Source organism: Balaenoptera ricei, chromosome 9 (genome assembly GCF_028023285.1).
Source record: "Balaenoptera ricei isolate mBalRic1 chromosome 9, mBalRic1.hap2, whole genome shotgun sequence".
Taxonomy (NCBI): Eukaryota; Metazoa; Chordata; class Mammalia; order Artiodactyla; family Balaenopteridae; genus Balaenoptera; species Balaenoptera ricei.
Window position 1 is genome coordinate 70,732,288 of NC_082647.1, and position 25,838 is coordinate 70,758,125.

Consider the following 25,838-nt stretch of genomic DNA (forward strand, 5'->3'; position numbering starts at 1 on the left):
GAGGCTAGAGTTCAATTTGGTAAGCCTGGGGAGGGTGTTTGCAGGAGGGAGATGGCCTAGGACATTTCTCTGGCTCATTGAGTCCCTTCTCGTTTGGTCCTTACAGTAAAAAGTTTCAGGTAGGTCTTTTAGGCTAGAAGGGAGTGCTCATATTTTGTAAAAGCCCATTGACAAGGTGAAGGATATAGAGTTAGTCTAGGTGGGGAAGGTGGTCACAGTGGGGAAGGTAGACAGGGTCACTGCAAGTTTGCAAGTATTAAAAATGTTACGATAAACACTTGCAAGATGAAGCTTGCATTAACCAGAATTCTTTATAAGTTATAAATGAACTTAAAAGAATGTGTTGGCGAGATAACACAAACTCTTAGAAGGATATAATTGGGAGATTCAATAGTTGGATCACCAAGTATGGCTGGATCAAGGGGCTCAGAAAAGGTCAGAACTCTCTTGCTCCTTCTATCCACTTCTCAGCCCAGCTTGCCTCTGCGTAGATTCTTTTTGAGGCCAGAACTTTCCATGTGCAAGATGGCCACTGGCAGAATCAATTTTAATTGTCCTTATGGCTTGCTATACCAGAGGAACCCTTTTTTTCCTCTTTCAATATTCCTGTATGATCATATGGGACATACTAATTAACCCTGTTGGTTTATGGACCCAACCCATGAACCAATCACTGTGGGTAGGAGGATGAGCAACCATGATTGCTGCTGGCAGTGGTTGGAGGGGGCCAGTGAGACACTATGATTACGGGTTTTATAAGAAATGTATGTGCTGGGTTGTAAAAACACCGTATGTCCCCTACAGAGATCATTTGTCCTCTGAGTAGGAATTTGAATCTTCTATTCCTAATTCTAGAATGTTCTAGCAACTCCATCATTTGAAAGGCCTACTGTAGTGGTTTAATGCTTCAACACCTACTTAAGCTAGATTGTAAAGAACATTATGCACAACATTTTTTTTCTTTCTTCCGGAGTGGCATTGCGTGTTATTGATCCAAAAAGTGCATAAATACATGTTTATTAGTTTTAAATAATTTTATTTGCTGGAGTGATCTCAAAGATAAAGACTGTTCATCCTGACTAGGATTTCTTGCTCCCCTACTCCAGGCAATGCACTGTGTGCTTGTATATGAATGTCGGCATATGTGACAAATTTTCTAGGTCGGGTAAAAGAAAAATAAGTGCAAAATGAATAAGCAAGGATTTGGTAGTTAACTAATAGCAAAGTCGTATGAGTGAGGACCTTATTGTTCGTTTATACATGACTGTGCAACCAGATCTCATAGGGAGTAAGTCAAGGAGACGCTAATCAAAGCTATATCAACCTGGCTACGAAGCAAGAGCTACAGTTTCTTATGCTTTATAATATTGTCTTTACTATTATATCTCGATGATGTTAAAAATTACTTAACTATGTTGCTAGGCACTATGATATGGTCCTACAGGAAGAAAAAAATGCACCAAACAGAAAGGTTGCCACAGTTCTGCCTCTGTCATTGGGCACGTCGTTTTGCTACTCTGATTTATCACCTATAAAATGAAGGGACTCGGTTAAGGTCACTGGCCAGATAGTTTTGTGCTGCTAGTGCCCTCCTTCATCAGAATCTATGGGACTTCCCTGGCAGTCCAGTGGTTAAGAATCCGCCTTCCAATGCAGGGGATGCGGGTTCGATCCCTGGTCGGGGAACTAAGATCCCTCATGCCGCGGGGCAACTAAGCCCGCGCACCGCAACTACTGAGCCCACGAGCCTAAACTAGAGAGAAGCCAGGGTGCCGCAATGAAAGATCCCGTGCAACTAAGACCCGATGCACCCCAAAATAAAAATAAATAAATTTTTTTTAAAAAAAGAATCTATCCATGTGCGCACTAGTAGTTTTGCCACCACCTCCTTTTTTAAGGGTTTGCTTGGGGAAGCAATACCAGTTGTAGACACTTTTATAATCTTGCCTTGGCGTGGCTTTTCATTTTAGCCTTTGTACTCTCTCTTTTAAAAGCTCTTTTTTGTATGATTCACTTTTCTTTGTTTTAACGAGAAAACAGGAAAGGTTGGCGCTTCCTGTTCATAAAAAACATCGCTATCAACAAGTTAACAGATCCATAATTTGTTTTTATCAGCCTTCTGTCTCCCAAAGGAAGGAAACTATTTGTCACAGGTCTAAATTTACTTTCTATTACCATTGGTCTCATAAGGAAACTGTTGTTATTATTAAACAAAAAATTCATGCAGTTCCTTTGTCTACCAGGTTCTAGTGACAAGCAGGCTTTTTAATTATACAGTTAGAATTTTATTGGAATCCATAATTTTTGTATCACTCATTTGGAAGATTTCACATAATCCCATTCTCTTCAAAATTACAAACCAACCATAACAATTACCACTATTCAGAAATGAATTGCTTCATTATTATCTTTAAAAGGCTCCTTCTTAGTAAAAGTTAAAGAAACACTGATAATCAGATCTAATTAGAGGCATATCATAAAACATTAGGTGTTGTTTCTAATTTAAAAAGTTAATTATGAGTACTTGGGGATTTTTGTTACAGTGTGTTAGAGACAGCAGTCACACCCAAAAACATTTATGTTGTTTTCAATTTTGCTCTATTAAAAAAACCAAACAGGGCTTCCCTGGTGGCGCAGTGGTTAAGAATCCACCTGCCAATACAGGGGACATGGGTTCGAGCCCTGGTCCGGGAAGATCCCACATGCCGCGGAGCAGCTAAGTCTCTGCACCACGACTACTGAGCCTGCGCTCTAGAGCCTGTGAGCCACAACTACTGAGCCCACGTGCCACAACTACTGAAGCCCGCGCGCCTAGAGCCCATGCTCCGCAACAAGAGAAGCCACTGCAATGAGCAACCCGCGCACCGCAACGAAGAGTAGCCCCTGCTCACCGCAACTAGAGAAAGCCTGCATGCAGCAACGAAGACCCAACGCAGCCATAAATAAATAAATGTTTAAAAAAAACCCCAAAAACAAAAAAAACCAAACATATTTTGGGGGTTTATTAGAAAATTGAGTCACTTAAGTAAGTTTATGTTTGGACAGTTTCTCTGTTGTGGTAATAAATGCAAAATTTGTTTTTGATTGGACCGTTAAATCATGTTCTCTTCTACATTACAAATGAGAATGTGTATTTAGGAGTCGGGTACCAGAAGGAGGTGATAGGGTGGTGTCAAGATGCACACGTGAGTCTACCCAAGTGTGACAGACCTAGAGCTTCACTTTCTGTTATAAACAAGTGGAGAGTCAGTGAATTACTGCCTACTGTCTTCAGGTCTCTACCACCTTCATTTGAAAGCCTTCCTTTTTCTTAAGTGGGTGCAAATTGTAGGGGAGAATGTGGACAGTACCTGGAGATGCACAGTTGGGAATTAATGTGAAATATTTGAGAGACAAATGAGAATATCTTGATGCGAATAGCCATGTTTAGGGAATTGTGGGAACAAAGGCTGGGTGAGGCAAGTTGGACAAATTTACAGAGGAAAGCAAAGCGGAAGAATTTAGTATTGGTGTTCCAGTAAGAAAAGGGTTGTTACATTTTCAGGCTACTTGTAACTTGGAAATGCTTTATATGCACAGAAAGTAATATGGTGTACTCATGTGATCCCAACAGCCTGATTTCACAAATGCCAGTGTTTTGCTATGTCTCTTTTTAAGAGCTTCAAAGTTATAGTACAGCTAAAGGGCCCCTCTCCGTTCCCTTTCCCAATCCGCACCAGAAGTATTGTACTCACTATCCTAAAATCAACATACATCATTTCTATGCATGTTTATATATGACAATTTGATCTGGTAATCAACCACAGAGAATATATAGTTGTTGTTTTTTTTAATAATTAATTTATTTTTGGCTGCGTTGGGTCTTCGTTGCCACGTGCGGGCTTTCTCTAGCTGCGGCGAGCGGGGGCTACTCTTGATTGCGGTGTGCGGGCTTCTCACTGCGGTGGCTTCCCTTGTTGCGGAGCACGGGCTCTAGTTGCACGGGCTTCAGTAGTCGTGGCTCGCGGGCTCTAGAGCGCAGCCTCAGTAGTTGTGGCGCACGGGCTCTAGAGCGCAGGCTCAGTAGTTGTGGTGCATGGGCTTAGTTGCACCGTGGCATGTGGGATCTTCCCGGACCAGAGTTCGAACCCATGTCCCCTGCGTTGGCAGGTGGATTTTTAACCACTGCACCACCAGGGAAGTCCCTCAGCTAAATATTTAAATAAAATGTTAAGTCTTTTTCAATATTTTAAAGTACGAGTAGCAGGAAGGACTCAGTTACGTGGGTAACTCAGTTGCCCAAGTTCTATGGTAGGATGAGTAATACTCTTCTCCCACCAAAGGTTCACATCCTCATCCTTAGAACCTGTGAATATGTGACCTTATATAGCAAAAGGGGCTTTGAAGATGTGATTAAATTAAGCATCTTGAGATGGGCGATTATTCTGGGTTACCTGGGGGCCCTATATAATCATAAAGGTCTGTATAAGAGGGTTGTAGGTGGCTTATACTCAGAGAAAGTGATGTGCTTAGAGAAGGAGGTTGCAGTCTGAGAAATTTGAAGATACAACACAGCTGCCTTTGAAGATGGAGAAAGGGGATATACTGGCCAAGGAGTGCAAGTGGCTTCTAGAGGCTAGAAAAGGCAAAGAAATGGATTCTCCCCTAGAGCTTCCAGAAGGAATGAAGTCTTACTGACACTGTTATTTTAGCTTGGAGGACCCGTGTTGGACTTCTGACCTCCAGAATTACAAGAGAGTACTTTTGTGGTGTTTTAAGCCACTAAGCTTGTGCTAATTTGTTAAAACGACAATAAGAAAGTGATATACCCTCTCAAATGTTTTTTTTTTTTTTAAATCAACTCCCTACCACTGTGGTTCTGTTGTCTTTCCTGAGTTTGTGGCACATGGTTAGTACTTTTTTTTTTTTAATTTTATAGCTACTTTATTTATTTATTTATTTTTGGCTGCGTTGGGTCTTCAGTTCGTGCGAGGGCTTTCTCTAGTTGCGGCAAGCGGGGGCCGCTCTTCATCGCGGTGCGGGGACCGCTCTTCATCGCGGTGCGTGGGCCTTTCACTATCGCGGCCCCTCCCGTTGCGGGGCACAGGCTCCAGATGCGCAGGCTCAGTAGTTGTGGCTCACGGGCCCAGCTGCTCCGTGGCATGTGGGATCTTCCCAGACCAGGGCTCGAACCCGTGTCCCCTGCATTAGCAGGCAGATTCTCAACCACTGCGCCACCAGGGAAGCCCTCTCAAATGTTTTTGAAGGAGAGGTGCCTAGTATCAGTGATGGGGATAGACTAAAACTATATTAGAGACACAGCAGAGCTAACTTGGTGAGGAATACTCTTGAGAGAGAGGTACATAGAAGGGTGTAGCCTTTTTCTTCCCCTACCTAGAAAAAAAAAAATCAGCGCAAAGATACTTGTGAATGTTCTAGATAATGTTTTCAATAACAGCATAAAGCCTAGTCTGGAAGCTAGAACTTCTCATAGAAGTGATAAAGTGCCCTACCCCCTTTTTAGTTATAGACATTATTTTTCAAAGGGGGAAGGATTCTCATTATTAATAAGCCTGTAAGTTGGGTAGCTGAGAGAGCAGAGAGCAGTTTTCTCCTTTTGTTGAAATGCTGCTGTTCTAAATAAAGGATTTGGTTTGCTGGGAGGGTACTGACAAGGGATACCTGAATAATTCACTCCAGCTATATGGTAAGGATTGCGCTGATGGTAAAATATCAGGCAGCCTTCTGTAACATGCATTCCTGACTTGTTCATCTGCAAATGTGAGGACTGTTTTGTGTGGGCTGCTGTGACAGATTACCACAAACATGGTGCCTTAAAAACAGCAGAAAGCTATTCTAACAGTTCACGAGGCCAGAAGTTCACCATCAAGTCGTTGACACGGTTGCACTCCCTCTGAAGGCCCTAGGGGAGAATCTGTTCCTTGCCTCCTTGCCACTTTGCCTCTTCTGTCTTCTGCCGGCTGCCAGCATTCCTTGCCTTGTGGTCACATCACCCTCTGCCTCTGTCTTTATATTTCTGTTTTCTCTCTCTGTCTCTACTCTCCCTCTGCCTCTCTCGTAAGGATACTTTTTTTAAAAATTTAATTTAATTAATTTATTTATTTAGTTAGTTATGGCTGTGTTGGATCTTCGTTTCTGTGCGAGGGCTTCCCCCAGTTGCGGCGAGCGGGGGCCACTCTTCATCGCGGTGCGCGGACCTCTCACCATCACGGCCTCTCTTGTTGTGGAGCACAGGCTCCAGACGCGCAGGCTCAGTAATTGTGGCTCATGGGCCCATCCACTCCGCGGCATGCGGGATCCTCCCAGACCAGGGCTCGAACCCGTGTCCCCTGCACTGGCAGGCAGACTCTCAACCACTGCGCCACCAGGGAAGCCCTCGTAAGGATACTTTTGATGACGCTTAGAGGCCGCCTGATAATCCAGGATAAGCTTGTCCCTTTTAGACCCTTAATTGAGTCACAGCTTTTGCCATGTGATACAGCATTCATTCTTTTGCTGTATACGGTAATATTCAGTTGGGGTCATTTTTCAGACTACTATGTGTTCTGTTATGGTTCCTTTGCAGTCTTTGATGTGTCCTGTTTATCTGGATATTTTTGATTATTGTTCTCTACTCTGACCCACTTTGTAAAAATCTCTGACATAGCAATGATTTGTCCCATTGTAGTTTTTCATTCTCTCCTACATTGAATTCTAGAATGAAAGTCAGCAAGCTGCAGCCCATGGGCCACATCCATTCCATTGCCTATTATTGTACAGCCTGCCAACTAAGAATGGTTTTACATTTTTAAATGGTTGAAAAAAAAAATCAAAGGAACATATTGTGTTCCACATGAAAATTATATGAATTTAAATTTCAGTATTTAGGGGTATCTTGTCTCTGGCTTCCATGTGTAGTGGGCACTAACCATTTGTTGATGAATATTTAACTCGTGGTAAGAATTTCATTAATGTTGTTAAGGATTTGGTATAATTCCCAAAGGATTCTTTAAAACTATGGATTAGAAGAATTTTATGTGTCGTATTATTCATGCTTCTGATCTTTTTGGCCTTAAGACTCAAAGAAATATAGAGCAAATGTCCTGCCCCTGAATTTAATTAAGTTAGTAAATAGGCATCACACCCAGGACTTGAAGCTGGCAAGTGCTGGTTAATTTTATATGTCACCTTGGCTGGGCTGCGATACCAAGATGCTTTTTCAAGCATCAGTCTAGATGTTGCTCTGAAGGTATTTTTTAGTTGTGATTAACATTTATACTCAGTTGAGTTTAAGTAATTATGGGCCTCATCTACGATATGAAATATGAAAGCATTAAGAACAAAGACTGCGTTTCCTAAAGGAGAAGGAATTCTGTCTCAAGACTGCATCGCTGAAATCGTTTCAGAATTTCCAAACTGTCATCCCGTCCTACACATTCTGGACTTGGTGGACCCCACAAGTACATCAGCCAGTTCCTTCAAATAAATCTCCTCTCTCTCTCTTACTCTCTCTCATTATATATCCTATTGGCTCTGTTTCTCTGGAGAACCCTGACCGATACAGCAAGTTACTCTGATGTGTTGAGACTGTGGACCATCTTCAGTGTTTGTTGAGTATGCTAAGCCTTGCCCTCTCCCCTCACTGAGGTGAGGCCCCTCCAGCATTATCTTCCTCTCCTGCCTTGACACCTCCTTCAGGCTTCTGCCTTTTACACCTCGTGAAAGGAAATGTGTTGTATTCGGGTATAACAAAGTCAGAAATAAGCTCATTTGTGATGGGCCCAAGGACTTTTTCTCAATCCAAGATTGTTTGAAGTTGTGAGAAGACTGTGAGTTGATAAAAATGAGACAGAAGCAGATGGATCTGCTGAGAAGAAGCAGTTGAGAAAATGAGGAGAACTAATTTCTGGGTAGCAGTATTTGTGAGAAGTTTATCCTCTTCTTCTCCCTCTAAAAAGAAAAACTTCCTCTGTGTACTAATTCAATGGAGAACATCAAGTCCATATAACTCCGTAACTTGTTCCTATCATGCTACAGATAGTTGCTTTCATTCTCAAGTTTTGCTGCTTTACAATAAATGGATAAAAATACAAATAGCTGCTGTATTTGTCCATATTTAGCCATTTTACTTGTATGTCTATACATATAAGAAGTTTTACATACCAAGGCATTTAAAAATTGTGTCTGATAAACAATGACTACACTTATAAAAAATTATACATTTGAGTAAAGAACCATTTGAGTGAGTGATGATTTAGTTTGTATCTCAAAACAAAGTTTATTAGGCCTTGGAGTGGTGCTAGAAAGTTTATTTTACATACTTTGATTCCTCCCAACAAGGTATTAAGCTGTCAACTTGCTCCAGGAAATGGTTGACTCTTGATTGACTTGAAGATACTGTCTCTTTCCTGTTCCACCCTCCACCCCGCGCCCCCCATACCTATTTAAGCTGTATCTTCTATCAGTTGATTATAATCTTTAATATGGCATGCTATTTAAGTGTTATTTTAAAGAAGTAACTGTAACTTTGAGTTTTACAGGTAATGACTGATTGAGGCATGTGTTTTACCTCTTACACTTGATTTTGTTTTATAAGAATATAAATTAAATGATTGGCATGTAAAATAATTTCTTCTTGCTCAGAATGCCATTTTTGCTCTAAGTAGCTAAAATCTCTTATACTCTTTTCATCCTAAAAGTTTTAATAGTCTCTCTCTATATTTGAATTCTCACAGAATAGCCAATGATATCTAAAGCAATTGATTTTGTCAACAATACTGTGAGATATTTTGACTGTTCCAAAGGCGAGGTTCTGTGATAGGTTCTGGGGATAAAGAGAAGTGAAAAGATGGGGTCTCTAAGTTGCTCAGAGACTCCTAAGAGAGACAGGCTTGGAAACAGAATGCTAGTGTTGAAGGGAACAGTGGAACCATATTTGAAGAACAGAGATTGCTCAGAGAATGGAGAGATGAATTTAGTTTATTGGGGACTAGGAAGGTACCACAGAGAAGGTTACAGTCTGGGGCTTTGAAGGAAAGATATGTGATTTCCACGTGAAGAAACCAGTATGTCAGACTGAGATGTGTTGGTGTCTAAAAGTTTTACATACGCTATTATTTCAAAAGCTTAAGTAGAAATCATTTAGGTTTCGTAAGCCAGACGGCCTCTGAGGATCCATAATAATTTTATAGATTATTGTTTGTTTTTTAAAAGCATGGCCAAGGATTAATATAACTTGTTAAGACAATACTATCTGTGAGATCATGTGTGTATTCTAGTATTGAGTGTTAGCAATCATTTGTAAGATACTAAGTAGGTGCCTGAAAAATGTTCTTTTTTTTTAAAGTTTCTTTAATTAATTAATTAATTTATATTTATTTTTGGCTGTGTTGGGTCTTCGTTTCTGCGTGAGGGCTTTCTCTAGTTGTGGCAAGTGGGGGCCACTCTTCATCGCGGTGCGCGGGCCTCTCACTATTGCGGCCCCTCCCGTTGCGGAGCACAGGCTCCAGACGCGCAGGCTCAGTAGTTGTGGCTCACGGGCCCAGCTGCTCCGCGGCATGTGGGATCTTCCCAGACCAGGGCTCGAACCCATGTCCCCTGCATTGGCAGGCAGGTTCCCAACCACTGCGCCACCAGGGAAGCCCTGAAAAATGTTCTTGATATTAATACATAAATTGACGCTTTTCCCTTCTTTCTTCTCCCTCTCCCTCCCTCCGCCCCTCCCCCCATCACTGCCCTTTGTGGTTGTTTTTGCAGTTGGTTAGTCTGCTGCTAATTGGAATTGCAGCGTGGGGCATCGGCTTCGGGCTGATTTCCAGTCTCCGGGTGGTCGGTGTGGTCATCGCAGTGGGCATCTTCTTGTTCCTGATTGCACTAGTGGGGCTGATCGGAGCCGTGAAACACCATCAGGTGTTGCTTTTTTTTGTATCCTTTTTTACAGGTGGGATTTATACCCCACTTGGGTTTGCTCTTATCTTATTGATTACTCCTGTGATAACTACAACTAATTTAAAATTACCGTAAGGAAATTAATTGCCAGACAGCAACTCCTGGCAAGCATTATGTGTATTTGTCCAACCAACATTAGGAACATTTCTTAGGGTTAAGTTATTGTATGTTTACATATTCTCTCTCCTTTTCACATCATGACGAATGTATTCTGCAAGTTCAGTATCATTCTATTTATGTGTTGCAAATTCAGAGTTACATTGAACTGATTCAGTGACTTCTAGGTCCTTTCCAAGTCATTAATATTTGGTTGAGAATTTCACAATGATTTTTTTTTAAGAGTTGATATTAAGAAAGCTTACATACATTTAGCTCTACTTATTTCCTGTTTTATCTATGTAAGAATTTTTATTTTAATCTAAATGAAATTATAATAGATCAGCTTTTATTTATTTTTAATAATTTATTGAAGTATAGTTGATTTACAATGTTGTGTTTAATTTCTGCTGTATAGCAAAGTGACTCAGTTATACATATATATTCTTTTCATATTCTTTTCTATTATGGTTTATCACAGGATATTGAATATAGTTCCCTGTGGTATACAGTAGGATCTTGTTGTTTATCCATCCTATGTATAAGAGTTTGCATCTGCTAATCCCAAACTCCCAATCCATCCCTCCCCACTCCCCTCCCCCTTGGCAACCACAAGTCTTTTCTCTATAATAGATCAGCATTTAAATAATAATTGTTGTTAGTATTTTTCTATATAATTATATCTACAGTGTATCATCAAAATAAAAATTACGTGTATTCTTCTTGCACTTTCTCTAAGTGCCATTTGTTCTGTTTTCTGGGTGACCTCCTTCTAGTGAGTTGTGAAGTTGGCAGTACCTCTGTTTTATGTTATTTTAAGAATTTCCAGAAATAGCCTTAACTTTGATTCTCAGTACATGATTATTCTCTTACTTGTATTTATTGTCCAGTTTTCCGTATCATGTGCTTGCTTAGCCCTGAACCAGGAGCAACAGGTAAGCAAAGACTTTTTTTCTTTCTACTTTATTATACCACATAGTACATGTAGGAAGAAAGGGGGAGGAATGATTGGAATATAATATAATTTCTTCCTGTTCAGAATGCCATTTCGCTCTACATAGCTGAAGTCTTTTGTTCCTCATTGCCTTAGTGGAGCTGCTTAGAGCCCTAAAACACCACATGTTGCTATTTTCTGCATCCTTGAAGTAGGATTTTGCCCTCACTGGGTAAAAAGTGCTCCTGCTAATGGATGTTCACCCAGTCTTTCCCTACTATTATGCAATGAAACATTGGCTCCAGAATGTTTGTGGTTTCATTCTGGCAATTATTCTCTTCAAACTCTAATTTGTTTGAAGAATATGGGTCTCTCTTTTGGGGCAATGGAAAATTTGTCTTGCTACACTCTGAAAACTAGGCCTTTGACCTAAGTGCTTCTTTTAAATCACATGTGAACGTGAAGACTTTTTATTCTTGGGATAGAAATCATGCCTTCTTTTTGTTGCAGATTGAAGTGTAACCCTTTGAAAAGTTTTGATGCTCTTATAAAGAGTATTATATTAGGTGCACTCAGTTTTAAGAGTTGCAGGCTCCAGCTTTATACATTTTATGCAGGGATGACACTTTTTTTTTAAGATTTTTTTGTGATGTGGACCATTTTTCAAGTCTTTATTGAATTTGTTAAAATATTGCTTCTGTTTTATGTTTTGTTTTTTTGGCCATGAGGCATGTGGGACCTTAGCTCCCCGACCAGGGATTGAACCTGCACCCCCTGCCTTGGAAGGCGAAGTCTTAACCACTGGACCACCAGGGAAGTCCCAGGGATGACACATTTTAATGTATGTTTAAATGCGTTTTCTAGGGTCAGCTTTTGGAAGTTGGTTGGAACAATACAGCAAGTGCTCGAAATGACATCCAGAGAAATTTAAACTGCTGTGGGTTCCGAAGCTTTAGCCCAAATGACACCTGTCTGGCTGTAAGTACAAAGTATACAATGTTTTTTGGAGATGTATTGCATACAGGTGAATAATGGTTAACATGGAAGAAGTGGACTTTCTGATGGTGAATTGTACTTTTAAAGTGTTTTTTATATACCAGCATTACATTCCGTGTACACTATTGTATCAATTGTCTGTTCTCAAATATCCATCCTGAGGATACTGAATATTCCAGGGCCCAGCCAGGCACGGATGCTTTTGGTTCTTTGCCCCTAATTCCTTCCCAGTCAAATCCTCCTAGAACAAGTTGTGAAAGAGAAGTAACAGCAGATCAGCAAGTAAATGTCTTGGTTTGGAAGCCTATCAGGGTGGTAGGAGGAGAGTGGTCTGTACTAAATTGGGCTTCTCAACCAGCTAAACATCCCCAGGGTGGAGGACACAAGGAACCACCCTCTTTCCTCTCTCCCTTCTTCCCCATCACAACTTCATGCCCTTTCTCTCTGGGAGCTGAGCTAGCGATAGATCAATTAGAGCCATCCTATTGCCCCAGGCCAGACCACTGACCTCCCAAGTCCAACCCAGTCCCATATGGCGATTGACTTGGAGCTTGGAGCTTGGCTCTCCTGGGAAGTTTATATGTGTTTATATTTTGGGGAAGCTCCTATTACCCCCTCGCTGAGCCCTGAGCTGGACATCCCTGCGTTGTGTCCTCTTTTGTGGGTTATTAGTTTTCTATTGCTATACAATACATTATCACAATTTTAGTGGTTAAAACAACACCCGTTTATTGTCTTAGTTTCCCTAAGTCAGGAGCCTGCGTATAGCTTAGCTAGGTCCTCTGCTCATCAGGATCTCACCAGAATGAAGTCAAGGTATTGGCCAGGGCTACAATCTCATCTCAGGTTTGGGGTCTTCTACCAAGCTATTGTTGGTCGAATTCAGCTTCTGGTGGTTGTAGGACTGAAGTCCCATTTTCTTTCTGGTGTCTCTAAGTTCCTAGATGCTGGTCAGCTCTTAACTATACAGACATCTCACAACCTGGCATCAAAGTCAGCGTGAGAATCTCTTCATTTTATTAAGACAGTGTCTTATGTAGTGCAACATAAACATGGGAGTGAAAATCCATCCTATTCACAAATCCCATCCACTCTCAAGGGGTGGTTATTCAGGGCATGTACCCTGGGGGTGGGAATCTTAGGAGCCATCTTACGATTTTGGACACTACTAAAGAACCACGGCTCCAAGATGGATATGATATTCCAGACAGTCATTTTTATGTGGGTGTTTTTTTTTTTTTTAATCTGCTCATTATAAATGTACTTTGAAATAAAAGTTCTTTTTTGAAAATTGATACAGAGCTGTGTGAAAAGCAGCCACCAGTGCTCACCCTGTGCTCCGATAATAGGAAAATATGCAGGAGAAGTTTTGAGATTTGTTGGCGGCATTGGCCTCTTCTTCAGTTTTACAGAGGTATGTACAAATAACTCAGTATCTTCCGTTCTTTGTCATAGAGATTCCTGTTTTATAGGGCAAGAGGGCGTGGCATTTTACCTTAGCATGGCACTTAACTTTTGGAATGTATCAATGGATGTTTTCACTGGGAACTAGTACTGTAATAGGTGGAGCTGTGGCTTGAAATCAGAAGATCTCACAGATCTAGCATTAAGTTTATACAGGGTGAAGTGCCTTGATCATTAATTATGTAAAATTAAATGAAGAGATTTGACTGGGTTATCTTTTGAGTCTCTTCTATTTCTAGAGTTGTATGATAAATTATAATTTTAGATATAATTTTGGAATAGGTAGGACATTCACATTGTTTAATATATATATATTAATGTGTAATATACACACATTTATATATAGGTATGCTTTGAAAAGTTGCCTTCCAACCCTATCCCCACTCCCCTTTGTTCCTAGCCTTCTAAAACCTGTAGGTAATCATTGTTATTAATTTCTTACCTATATAACATATATCTATGTTATATTAATATATTTACTATATTAATACATTTATATATATGTCTAAGCAAAACCACACACATATTATTTTGATAATTTTTGAGGAATGCTAATTCCTCATTGTCTTTATTAAACACTCAATAACTCTGGACATTTTTGATGCATCTGAATTGGCAATATGTATTTAAATTAAAACTTTTTTCTTTAACTCATCAATTCTACTTGCAGTGCTTTATTTCATGGAGATAATTGTATAACTATGTAAAATGAATACACAAGAATGTTTATTGTTTATAACAGCAAACCTTTGGGCCAGCTCATGTTTGTCTAGTGAATAATGAGCTGGTGAAATTAGAGTTTATTAGACAAGAGCAAATAGTTAAAAAATGCAGTCTCTGGGTTGGAAACCTAGTTCTCCTGCTTTATTAACTGTGTGACCTTGGGCAAGTTCCTTAATCTTTCTGTGCTGCTGTTTCTTCGGCTTTGCAAACAGGCGTAATAATGGAAAGCCCCTATTTCACGAAGTTGTTTTGATGCTTAAAGGAGTTAGTATATGTAAAAACTTGTAATATATAGAAAAATGCCTGACATACGGCAAGTGCTGTGTGTGTTAGCTGTCATTTTGTAGACATGAGTAAATTATTGATGTACAAGTCCCCATATTATACCCCCTTAAAAAATGATGATGGGACCCCTGTGATGGTTGTGTTAATTGCCCATGTCACACTCCTGTTTTAAACAAAGAATAGCATGTGTAGAATAATGCTATTAAGTAAGATTGTGCATATAACTGTGGAAATATATGGTAGGCTATTGTAAGAATGAGCATTTATCTTTAAAAGGAAATCAGAAAAATCTTGTATTTTTTATATTTGAAGTTTACTCTGTCATTTAATTTCTTGGACATTTGATTTCCCCATCAGTATGTCCCTATAATAAGTAATTTCATGGTCAACTTCCTTGTATATATATTTTTGATCTATATTCCCTAGTTTTTCTTTAGAGTACACCTCCAGAAGTAAAATATGACACATTCAGTATATGGGCATTTTAAAAGAGTTTGATAAATATTGCCGAATTGCCTTTTGGGGGAGATTCTACCAACTTTTGATTCAAGCACTAATTCTCGATATTTTTATCTTATAAAATATTTGCCAATTTGGTAGGTAAAAATAGTATTACAGTTCTGTTTGCTCTTTTGGAAATGTGACTAGTGAATTTGAAAATATTCATGTATTCATGTGTTTTTGGACCACTGGTATTACTTCTTTTGTGATTTGCCCACCTACTGTCTGTCCTGATCAAGGACCTTTGGATCGCCTGTAACTCAGTCTATGCAAAAAAGGGGAATTTTGTAAAAGAATAGGAGAGCGGGCCTCAGGGCCTAGAAGGTGTTTAGAAAAGAGGCCTCAAGGCTGGGGCTCACTGGGTGCTCTTAGAAACCCAGGCGCCCCAGAAAGTTGCCCACTCTCCTTTTATTTCCTCCGTTCCCTTCCTGGCTCCCTCCTCCTCTCATCACTCACTCTACTTGACTTCTTTGTCCTGCTTTCAATTTCTTTTGCATTTACTTAACTTTTTCATGATTTTTAAATAAAATTTATAGGTTTTACTTTTTATGTGGTTCAGTTTATTGCTTTTTGCCTATATGGTTTATCCAGTTGATTTTTATGTTTAGAAGCCCCTTTCTCATTTTGATTATATATGTTAAAAATGATTAAAGAAGGCAGTTTAGGTGATACAAACAAATTTTAACACTTCATGGACAGTCTCCTTTCAGAGAACTGCAAAATAAGGCCGAAGGCAAGGAGCTTTTATAGGATAAAGAATAAGGAAGGGAATAATAGAAAATATCTGATTGGCTGGGGCCACATAGTCAGTCTTGTTTGGGGTGAGAAGGCCCAGAATTGGCTTGGCCTTTGGGGATTGGCTGACTGAATATATTGCACTTCCGGTCAAGAGGAGCATTTACAGGGACACAAAGTTTACCCAAGTTTCGGTTTGCTGATGTGGCACCCTGGATAAGAGCAGCTTCATCTTGGGCCTAGAAATTTACTTCTCTCTGTATAATTAAATATAAAAATACAAAAAAATATATTTTTTGTTTTATTGAGGTATAATTGACAAATAAAATTGTAAGATATTTAAAGTGTATATCATGATGATTTGATATACGTATACATTGTGAAAGGATTCCCCCTATCAAGTTCATTAACACATCCATCACCTCACATATTTACCTTTTTTTTTTGGGTGAAAACATTTAAGTTCTACTCTCTTAGCAAGAGAGTAGATTGTACAATACAATACAGTATTCTGTACAATACAATTGTACAATACAGTGTTTTCACTGTAGTCACCATGTTGCACATTAGATCTTCTCATTTTGATTGTGTGTGTGTGACATGTACTGAATTTGTGTATATAATGTATACATTATATATATATGTATAAAATGTATGATTAAGATAACATATTATATATACATAGATGTTTGTGTATATTGTATATTCTAATTCAGTTTCTTTTTCTCCCTTTGAGAATGAAAAATCCATACTTGGCTGTTATTATCAAACTGGAGATAAAGACCAAACTTAGTATTCACTTTTTTTTTTTTGGCCTCACCACATTTGCGGGATCTTAGTTCCCCAACCAGGGATTGAACCTGGGCCCCCTGCAGTGGAAGCTTGGAGTCCTAACCACTGGAATTCCTCCCAGGAATTCTCATTAGTATTCACTTTTCAAAAGAAGTTTTCCCTGACATCCCTTCCTACGCTAAGCATATTTTCACTTCACTTTTTCTCAGGAAGGAGCCATCTTACTTCTGGGCTGGTCATGGCATTGATTCAAGAAGATTCATATACCATTTGAAAACAATCCTGTGCATTTTTCCTTTCTTTCTTTTAAAATAAAACATGGATTTAAAAGTAAAAAAATTTTGTCATAAAAATTTAAAAATATAGGTGGGAAAAAACCAGAATGAGCAATCTCCATACACTCCATTAGCCAGAGTCAGTAATGATCAGAATTTCGCCACATGGTTTCTTTTTTATATCTGGGATTTATTTTGAGAATTTAGTTCTTTTGAGCAGCTCCATTTTCTTCTCGTCGGATCACACTGCCTTCAGCTATGCATATATTATTTTAAAAGGAGGTTATTTATTTATTTTTAGAGCAGTTTTAAGTTCACAGCCAAATTGAGAGGAAGGTCCAGAGATTTCCAGTATCTCCCTGCACCCACACAAGCAGAGCCTCCGCACTGTCACCATGACTCACGGGATGGTGCATTTGTCACAACTGATGAAACTGCATTGGCACATAATAACACACAAAGCCCATAACCTACATTAGGGTTCACTTTTGGTGTTGCACAGTCTATGAGTTTGGACAAATATCTCCATCATTATGGTATCACACAGAGTATGTTCACTACCCTAAAAATGCTCTCTGTGCCCTGCCTATTCATCCCTCCCAGCCCCCGCTGTCTTCTAAAATATTAATTATTGAAGAATATAAACTCATGGGTCTTAGATTTCTAAGGTGTTCTTTCATGGAGTCCTGCTCTGAATTTATACACCATGTCCTTTTGAAACCTAGCTAGAGATTTTAACAGTAATTTATCCAACCTGATACTTTTTGGATTGTGACATTTTATAGGCTCTCTCACTTTTTAAATTTTTATTTTATTCAATATTTCACAGAATCAGCGATTCTCAGAGTTTGAAGGGATGAGACTAACTAGCTGATGATTTCCTGTCATAGATGAAATAGAAAGATTTCATTTGAACTATTTGTAATACATGAAAATAAATATAAACCATCAAAGAAACATTGATTTAGAATCCCCCAAAAAAGTTATAACAATTAGTACATGTGCTTTGTAGAAAATTTAGAAAATACAATTATGAAGCTGAAAGAGTAAATGTATCTACTAAAATTACCTCCTCAGAAATCATCATTAATATTTTGTCATATTACCTTCTGCCTTTCTATATTTAATAAATATAAAAATAAATAACAAAGGACATGCTTTTTGCACACTCTGTGTAGACATTTCATAGAACTGTACTCTGGTGACCTCTTGCATCCTGGGTGTAGGTTCTAGAGTCAGCAGAGTTTATGATCGGGTCAAAGTTACCCTTGAAAATCTTTAAATCATGAGCACCTTTGTAAGCTAAAAATCCAGTAATTATCTAACTTTGATCTTTCTGCATTTTGGGCATGACCTTTTCATGCTCTCTCTGGGTGTGAGGAGATAGTGGTCCAGCAATGGGGCACAAGAAGGGGTTGTTTCATTTTATCACAGCTTAATTGGAGGAATTTTGGTAAAATGTGACTCCAGATTATGAGTATGTTATTTACCCGATGGCTTTGTTTCCCCTAAGAACTGTAACTTACACCATCGGCATGTATTCTGGGGTGATTATAAAAATATTTAACAAACTCAGAAATTCTAACTAGAAGTTCCCTGTGTGCCGGTATTTCTGAGGCAGGGTCAGGGAAATGATGCTCGGGCAGGATGAGAGGTGTCAGAGAAGTAGCTGCTTGATAACAGGTGTGTAAGTATTTCAGTACTGTAATAACAAGCATGGCTGAAATGGTAGGTGGAATGTTGTTAGCTTGAGAATGGCCTGTAACACATCAGATTCTCATATAAAACAACACACGTAATTAAGAGCTTGGACCCAAGATTTGAATCCTGGTTCTGGCACTCATGACCTGTGTAACTATTATCCAGTTATTTAACCTCTCGATGCCTCAGTTCCCTCACTGGTAAAATGAGGGTAATGACAGTTCCTATCATATAGGGTTTTTGGTCAAATTATATGAATTTGTGAAATGTGAAGAACAGAGCCAGTCACAAAGTACTCATCATAGGTTTAAGTAAATTCCTTCCCCCCAACCCCCCGTCATACAGACACCAAACCAGATTTTCCACTTCCTTAAATTAGACTTTTGTTTCCTTGATTCAACACAAAGCATAGTTCCATCAGCCCTTACATGTTGTAATAAACATTGCCAATCATGAGTTTTATAGTAACTCAGAAATTATTATTGTGGTAAATGGAGAAAATTTTAGATTTATCACAATTCTCTACACGTAGTTTCAAGAGCTAATGAGTAGTCAAGTGAAGTCAAGTGAAGTCAAGTGAACAAAATTTAGATTAAAAGTTGGCACAGGTCTGAAATGGGAAATATAATTTGAAATTCATTTTGTTCCATTAAAATTTTGCATCTTTTTCAGTCTAAGAATTTTTGATTATTTTAAATAAATCAACTTTGAGGTAGCAGAACCAGAATGAACACATTTCTCAATTAAAAAAAAGGCAGGTTATATTGGTTAACTCGTTAGTGAACGTGGTGTGAGAAATGGCACAATAACTACTTATTACTTTTCTAAAAGTATACGTCCCCCTCCCTTGGAGAGGTAGGAATTATCACATTTTTTATGATCTGTATTGGAAAATGTATTTATTGTAGGATTTTTGTTATTGCTTAATTTTTGCCAAACTCTGTTTCTGAATTAGCAAAATATATGATATTTTAGCTATTAAGACAATTCAGTATTAATAGGTAACTTGTATCACTTTCCTATTGCCGCTCTAACAAGCAATCACAAATGTAGTAGCTTAAAGCAACACACATTTATCTTCTTATACTTCTGGAGGTCAGAAGCTTAAAATGGAGACTCATTCTGGAGGCTCTAGGGGAAACCTGTTTGCTTGCCTTTTCTAGCTTCTAGGGGCTGCCTGCACCCCTTGGCTTGACTTTGGCTTGACTTTTCTTCATCTTCAAAGCCAGCAGTGTTGCATCTTCTCTCTCTGAATCTGCTTCCCAGTGCTTCTGTCATGACATCACCTTTTGGCTGTATCTCTGATTTTTGTCCTTCCCGCTTCCCTCTTTTAAGGACCCCTGTGATTACGTCACAGAGCCCACCCAGATAATCTCCCTGTCTCACGAGCTTTAACTCAGTCATGTCTGCAATGTCCCTGTTACCACGTAAGGTTGCATATTTGCAGATTCTGGGGATTATGGTGTGGACAACCTTGGAGGACCATTATTCAGCCTACCACAATGTTCATATTAATTTTTCTTAGGATCTCTAATTTGGGTTACGTACTACATTTTAAAAAGAAATCTCTTCCTCTTTGAACAAATAATACAAAATGCTTCAGAGGTTCCAGATTATTTTGCTGATAAACTGAATAAATACACACAACTGTTACTTTCTCTTTCTTCTTTTCTTTCTTCAATTCCAGATCCTGGGTGTTTGGCTGACCTACAGATACAGGAACCAGAAAGATCCTCGTGCTAATCCTAGTGCGTTCCTTTGATGAGAAAGCAAGAGAAATCTTTCATATTCTGATCTTGTACATTTCCTCTAACTTTAAGTTAAGCTAATTTGCCTGTTTAAGGAAACAGTATATGAAAAATTGCATAATTGACAGTGGAATTATATATTTTTATGTTTCTCTGAATGTTTTTCTTTTTCCATTGCTGAAAAAATCTGAAACTTGTGGTCTCCTCTGAACCTCAGTGGTACCTTGTAATCTACTGTTTTTCACAGTGTCGGCACTGTCCACTGTGGCCTTTCTTAGCGTTTTTACCTGCAGAAAAACTTTGTATGGCACTATTGTGTTGATCATATTGTGAATCTAAATGTACATCTCACTGGAATAATTAATTGTATGTGGCACTGTGCTGTGTAGATAGTTCCCACTGGAAAAAAGAGTTGAAGTTTATTAAAGCCAGAAAGTATGAGATTCTATTCTGTTAAGTTCAATAAGGGAAATCTAAATTCCCCATTTTTTTTTTGTCCTTTTAGGAAAGATGTTGTGGTGAAAATTGTTAACCTAAAAGTGATAATTTAGTTCTAGTAGTCTTTCTGATTACACTAATGTACTCTAGAAATAGCTAGGTCTTTAGGAAAGTGTGGTTTAGTTTTTGATATTTACAGGTAAGTGCAAAGGAGAAATGGTTTCATGAATGTTCTAATGTGTAACATTTGCCTTCAGCCTTCAAAATGAAATGAGTTTGAGAAATTCAGAAATTATATCTATATAATCTTGATATTCTTTTATAATAATTTGAAGTCCAAAAGACTGCCTTTTTAATCATGTTACTATTAATGCATTGGCCCATATAGCAAAAAGATATTTGACTATCTTACAAATTCTAAATACCTTTTCCGTGAAATTTCTCAGTATTGTCTCAGCAACTCGTCAAATCCAAGCTATTTGAGTGTGATCTCCCATAATTTGGAATTTAAATAGTATTGTGGTTCTGTATATTATGTTAAAAAATTAAGTATGGAAACCTTTCTTCGTCTATGAATGTTTGAATTAAAAGAAAGTAATGGAAGGATTGATAAATGAATTAAGTGAAGTGGAATTCTTCTCTTTTTTTGCTTCGGGTTCCCTTTGACTGACCTAGAGCTGAGTGTATAATCCAACCGTGGAATTAACTTCCAGCACCAGTAGTCATCCCAAAATCTTTTCTTGAAATGTTTCAGTGTCTAATATTTTCTCCATAGCGAAAATTGTTTTTTAAAAGAGAAGTCGCTCATTTTGGGGGGGAAAATATGTACGTTCTTTCCTGTTACTGAAAATTACTAATTTCCTGTCTTATATTTTATGTAGTATATGGTATTTCATTAGTAATTGTTTCGATGGCTTTTAGACCAAGAAAGAGGATAAATGGTTAATCTGTAGAATTTTAGAGCATTTTGAGGGTGGGTCACTTACATGCCTCTGGAAGACTTGCTCATCTTTCAAGAAAACTAAATTCCCTTGCTGTTGTAGGGGAAGAAAAATAATTTTTTCTCTGTTCTTCTGAGTTCTTGGCTGAGACCCCGTGTAGTAAATGACAGATAACAAGAGAAACAACAGAAATTTATTAACATGTATACCTCATGTATACATAGGAAATATCCAGAAAAACTGATTAACTCCTCGAGATGGCTCAAGCCATCATCTTAAATACCGTCTTCAGCTAAAGGCAAAAGAAAGGTGTGTGTGTATGGGAGGGGGGCTATCAGGAAGCCAGTTATGGGAGGTTACTAGGAAAGACACAGTAAATAAGGATAAGGTTTGTTAGCAGTTTTAAGCCAGTGCCATTGATAAAAGAGTTTCTTGTGATTTGGAATCCTTTTCTTCCTGGTACAGAGAAGTCACCTTTACAAATGGAGATTTAAGTGTAAATTTACCTTACAGAAGAGTAAATTTCTACTCTGTTTTCAGAGCTTCTCCTGTCTGTTGTTTCTCAAAAGTAATCAACTCAAAATAATCTTAATGCCAAAGAGGCATATTGTGGGGTGGCGGGCGTATTCTGCTCTCCTTCAATTTCATATCGAGCTCTGGGTGACCCTAAAAATGTTGCCACTTGTACCATAAGATGAGATTGTAAGTGACACATGAAGGAAGTGAGATTTTTGGACTCCGTCTTCCTTTAAGGCATTTTGTATTTTCCCTGTTTGCTTTGTTGCATTTTGAAGTTTCCATGAAGTTCTGGAATCTCCTACTAGAATACTTTTCTTGGTGCGAATGATTTTATGTGGGAAGGGCTGTTCCTGAGAGAGCCAACCCATAACCTTGGTTTGTGCTCTAATTGCAATGGCCTTATTTAGGTCACCCTAGTTACAGACCAGGGACTGAGAAGCAAGAATCTTTAGGACTACTAAACTCTGAATACTGTCCCGAGTCCCGAATGGCTGCTGGAGAGCCTGCCGAGGTCAGGCTGATCCCAGGATGACCGGAGGGCCACTGCCTCTTGTGCACAAAATGTTGCCACAAACACATTTTGTGACCTCAGAGGAGGGTACGTTTCAAATCAGGGTCTGTCCTGGAGCGATAACAAATGTCTGTAAGGCCAACTCAAGACTCCAGGGCTTCTTTCTTCTAAACCTAGCATTTATTAAAAAGCAGATAAACAAAAAACCTATTTTAAAAAATTCTTTCATTCTCTGTGGACTTATTTCATTTAGAGAAATGTTTCTCAGAACATTTACGCAGTCAGCCTTGATGTTAAAGTTGGAATTTTAGAAAATATAAGGCTAATACAAAGGGAAAAAAGTTAGGTTATAAATTCTAGAAATCCGAGCTCATATAGCTTAAATTCATCTCAGCTACTGTGTTATCTAAGCAACAGTGAGTTTGTGAAAACCAGTTATGCATGTTCAACCTAAGTAATATGCTGCTGAATGGAACCTTTCAGGAGAAAAAGAAACCGGAAGAGTGGCTTTTAGTTCTTAGTTTCTTCAGCCAAAACCCTCCTCCCACAGTTTTTCTAAATATTTGTTTAACCCTGTTTAAGTTTTTTCATCCTCTTGAAAATGCACTGACTAAATATATGAAACTGTTTCACCATTTAGCTGGTACTGAGAAAGTTAGAATCGCGTTTTTACATAGTATTTTCTAGGGGAAAACCACTTTTGGGCATCTTGATTATACAAATAGGATCATTCACATGTCAGTTGTTTTATTGCAGACGACAATAAGGTTAAAGACCAAGTTGTCCAGGTTTCTGGATGAGTGAAGGGATTTGTGTAAAGTTGTTCTGCACTTGGTATGTTTGGGTCTGGCAGTTAATTTTTACACCAGGCTCTCTATGCCAGATGCAATTACAAGGTGGGTTTTCCATGAATGTTTTCTAAACAATTTTAAAGGGGCAGTGCCCTTCACCCCACACCTCCACCTGACTCCAGAGGGAGAGGGAGGGAGAAAGAGAAAAGAGACCACAGCTTTTCATGTTGAAGTTTATCTGGAATGTCATGATCACAATTGTAGTCATTGAAATGACTCTTGAAACAGTGGGAAAGGGGAAGAGCAGCACCCCCTATACCATGTGTTGGGCTGCTTCTCCGGTCCTCTCCTCTGCTGAGGAAACTCAGCTTTTGGAATTCATTTTCAAAGAAGGGCTTGAGGGAGCTCCCTGTGAGTGAAAATATATGTCGAAGAACGGACTTTGACATCTCTTGGAGGGTGAAACCATTTCTGCTTACTTTTGGGATCTTGCTTTTGACAGGTCGATGAGGTCACAACTTGACAGGCGGCCTCTTAATAAGTTAGGCTGACTTCATCTGGACTTTGAAGTCTGCCTCCTTGGTGGGGTGCTGGAAAGTTTCGTGCTTGCCTTCGAGCTCTTTCTCTTCTCCCTCCAGCTCCCATTCTCAACAGTGATTACTAAATATGAGGACCTCAGTACCTACTTAGGATTACTGAAGGCATCAAACAAGCAAAAAACCAAAGCAGAGATAGCTGGTTATAGGTGATCGTTGGAAGAAGACCGCGGTTCTAAAACAGGTAATAAAGGTTTAGTCAGGTATGTTGATCATCTACGTAAATGACTTTTATGGATGATTTTTGTTACTACCTTTTTTTTTCAAAGTTAGTCCTCTCCCTCCTACCCTCAGATAAAACTGATAAAAAAAAAATTTAAGGTGGTAACATATACATAGCATAAAATTTATCATTTTAACTGTCTTAGGTGAGCAGTTCAGTGTTATTAAGTACATTCGCATTGTTGCACAACTGTCGCCACCATCCATTTCTAGAACTTTTTCATCTTCCCAAACTGAAACTTTGTATCTGTTAAACAATAACCCCTCATTCCTCCCTCCCTTCAGCTGCTGGCAACTACCATTCTACTTTTATCTGTATGAACTTGACTGCTCCAGATGCCTGTCTGGAAATCAGACAGTATTTGTCCTTTTGTGGCTGGTTTATTTCACTTAGCATAATGTCCTCCATGTTCATCCATATGTCAGAATTTCCTTCTTTTAAAGGCTATAGAATATTCCATTCTATGTGAAGCACATTTTGTTTACACATTCATCCATCAATGGCTATTTGGTTTGCTCCTACCTCCCAGCTATTGTGAACAATAGTGCTGTGAATGTGAGTATACAGATATCTTTTTGGGTACCCACTGAGAAGTGGAATTATCAGATTGTATGGTAATTCTGTATTTATTTTTTGAGGAACGGTTATATTTTTTCCATAGTGGCTGTACCATTTTACATCCCCCCTAGGTTACCAACATTTTAATTCAGCTGTTCAAAATAATACTCTAGTCTTAAGGCATTCTTCCATTTCTCTCTCAAGATATGCCCTCACTTAAATTTATTTAAACACAAAGGAAAGACTGTGAGATGACAGTAAAGGGTTTGGTAGAAAGAGCAGGCATTGTTAACATTTCCATGAGCTTAAAACAACCATTTTTATGTTTGCAACTTCCCTTTCTAACCTTTGTTAAGTACACATGTCCTATAGTTGCAATTATAGCATAGAAATTCTTAAATTCTTTTTCACTTACCCTTTTTGTTTCCCTGTGATGTTTATAACTTATAGATGACAACGTAGTGCACTTTGTGTTAATTATGTAATCATTAGATTTGGAGGTGGCCCCTTTCTTTGGGTATGTTTAAATAATGTTGCCATTGGCATCTTCGCAGAACAGTTTCTCTTGAGTGATTTTCTTAGGACAAATTCTCAGAAGTAGAGAAAACTGGGTCAAAGTTGATCAATTTTTTTTTTTTGAATGACTGTTGCTCTGTCACTTTTCTAAGGGGGACTCATTTCCCTTGCAACCTTGACATTTGACTTCTCAGAGATGTATTTATATTTTAAAAAGTATATGGGTGGCTAAAATAGCATGTCATTCAATAAATTTTAAGGACTTAATCTTATTTCACATCAGCCCAATTAAAAAAAAAAACTATTTTGCTGTACAATGAGGAAACCTGAATAGCTTAGAAGTTATCATTCAAAATATTTGTTTATACACGTGGAACCTGTTTTTTTCCTCCAGTTAACCCTCAGAGAGCTTTCTAAATGGGATATTTTACCTTTTTAAGTACATGTAGGTTACCTACTTACAAGGAGGGCACCCAATCCCTCTGGTGATATTTTTGCTGAGGATTTATATGCCATTAAATCAACAACATAGGTTTCTGTTGCAGAGCTCTTTGACAGTACTGTGTGA

General features: G+C 38.6%; 1 protein-coding gene across 1 annotated transcript in view; it reads left to right on the plus strand.

Moving 5' to 3' along the window:
• The window catches only part of TSPAN13 (tetraspanin 13), a 31,092-nt gene extending 9,859 nt beyond the window's left edge, over positions 1-21,233 (plus strand). Inside the window, exons 2-6 of the mRNA XM_059932835.1 lie at positions 9,736-9,903; positions 10,878-10,958; positions 11,822-11,935; positions 13,254-13,367; positions 20,117-21,233. Of these exons, the coding sequence (XP_059788818.1) occupies positions 9,736-9,903; positions 10,878-10,958; positions 11,822-11,935; positions 13,254-13,367; positions 20,117-20,191 (552 nt within the window). The 3' untranslated portion in view covers positions 20,192-21,233. The remainder of the gene's footprint in view (positions 1-9,735; positions 9,904-10,877; positions 10,959-11,821; positions 11,936-13,253; positions 13,368-20,116) is intronic.
• Positions 21,234-25,838: the final 4,605 nt, after the last annotated feature.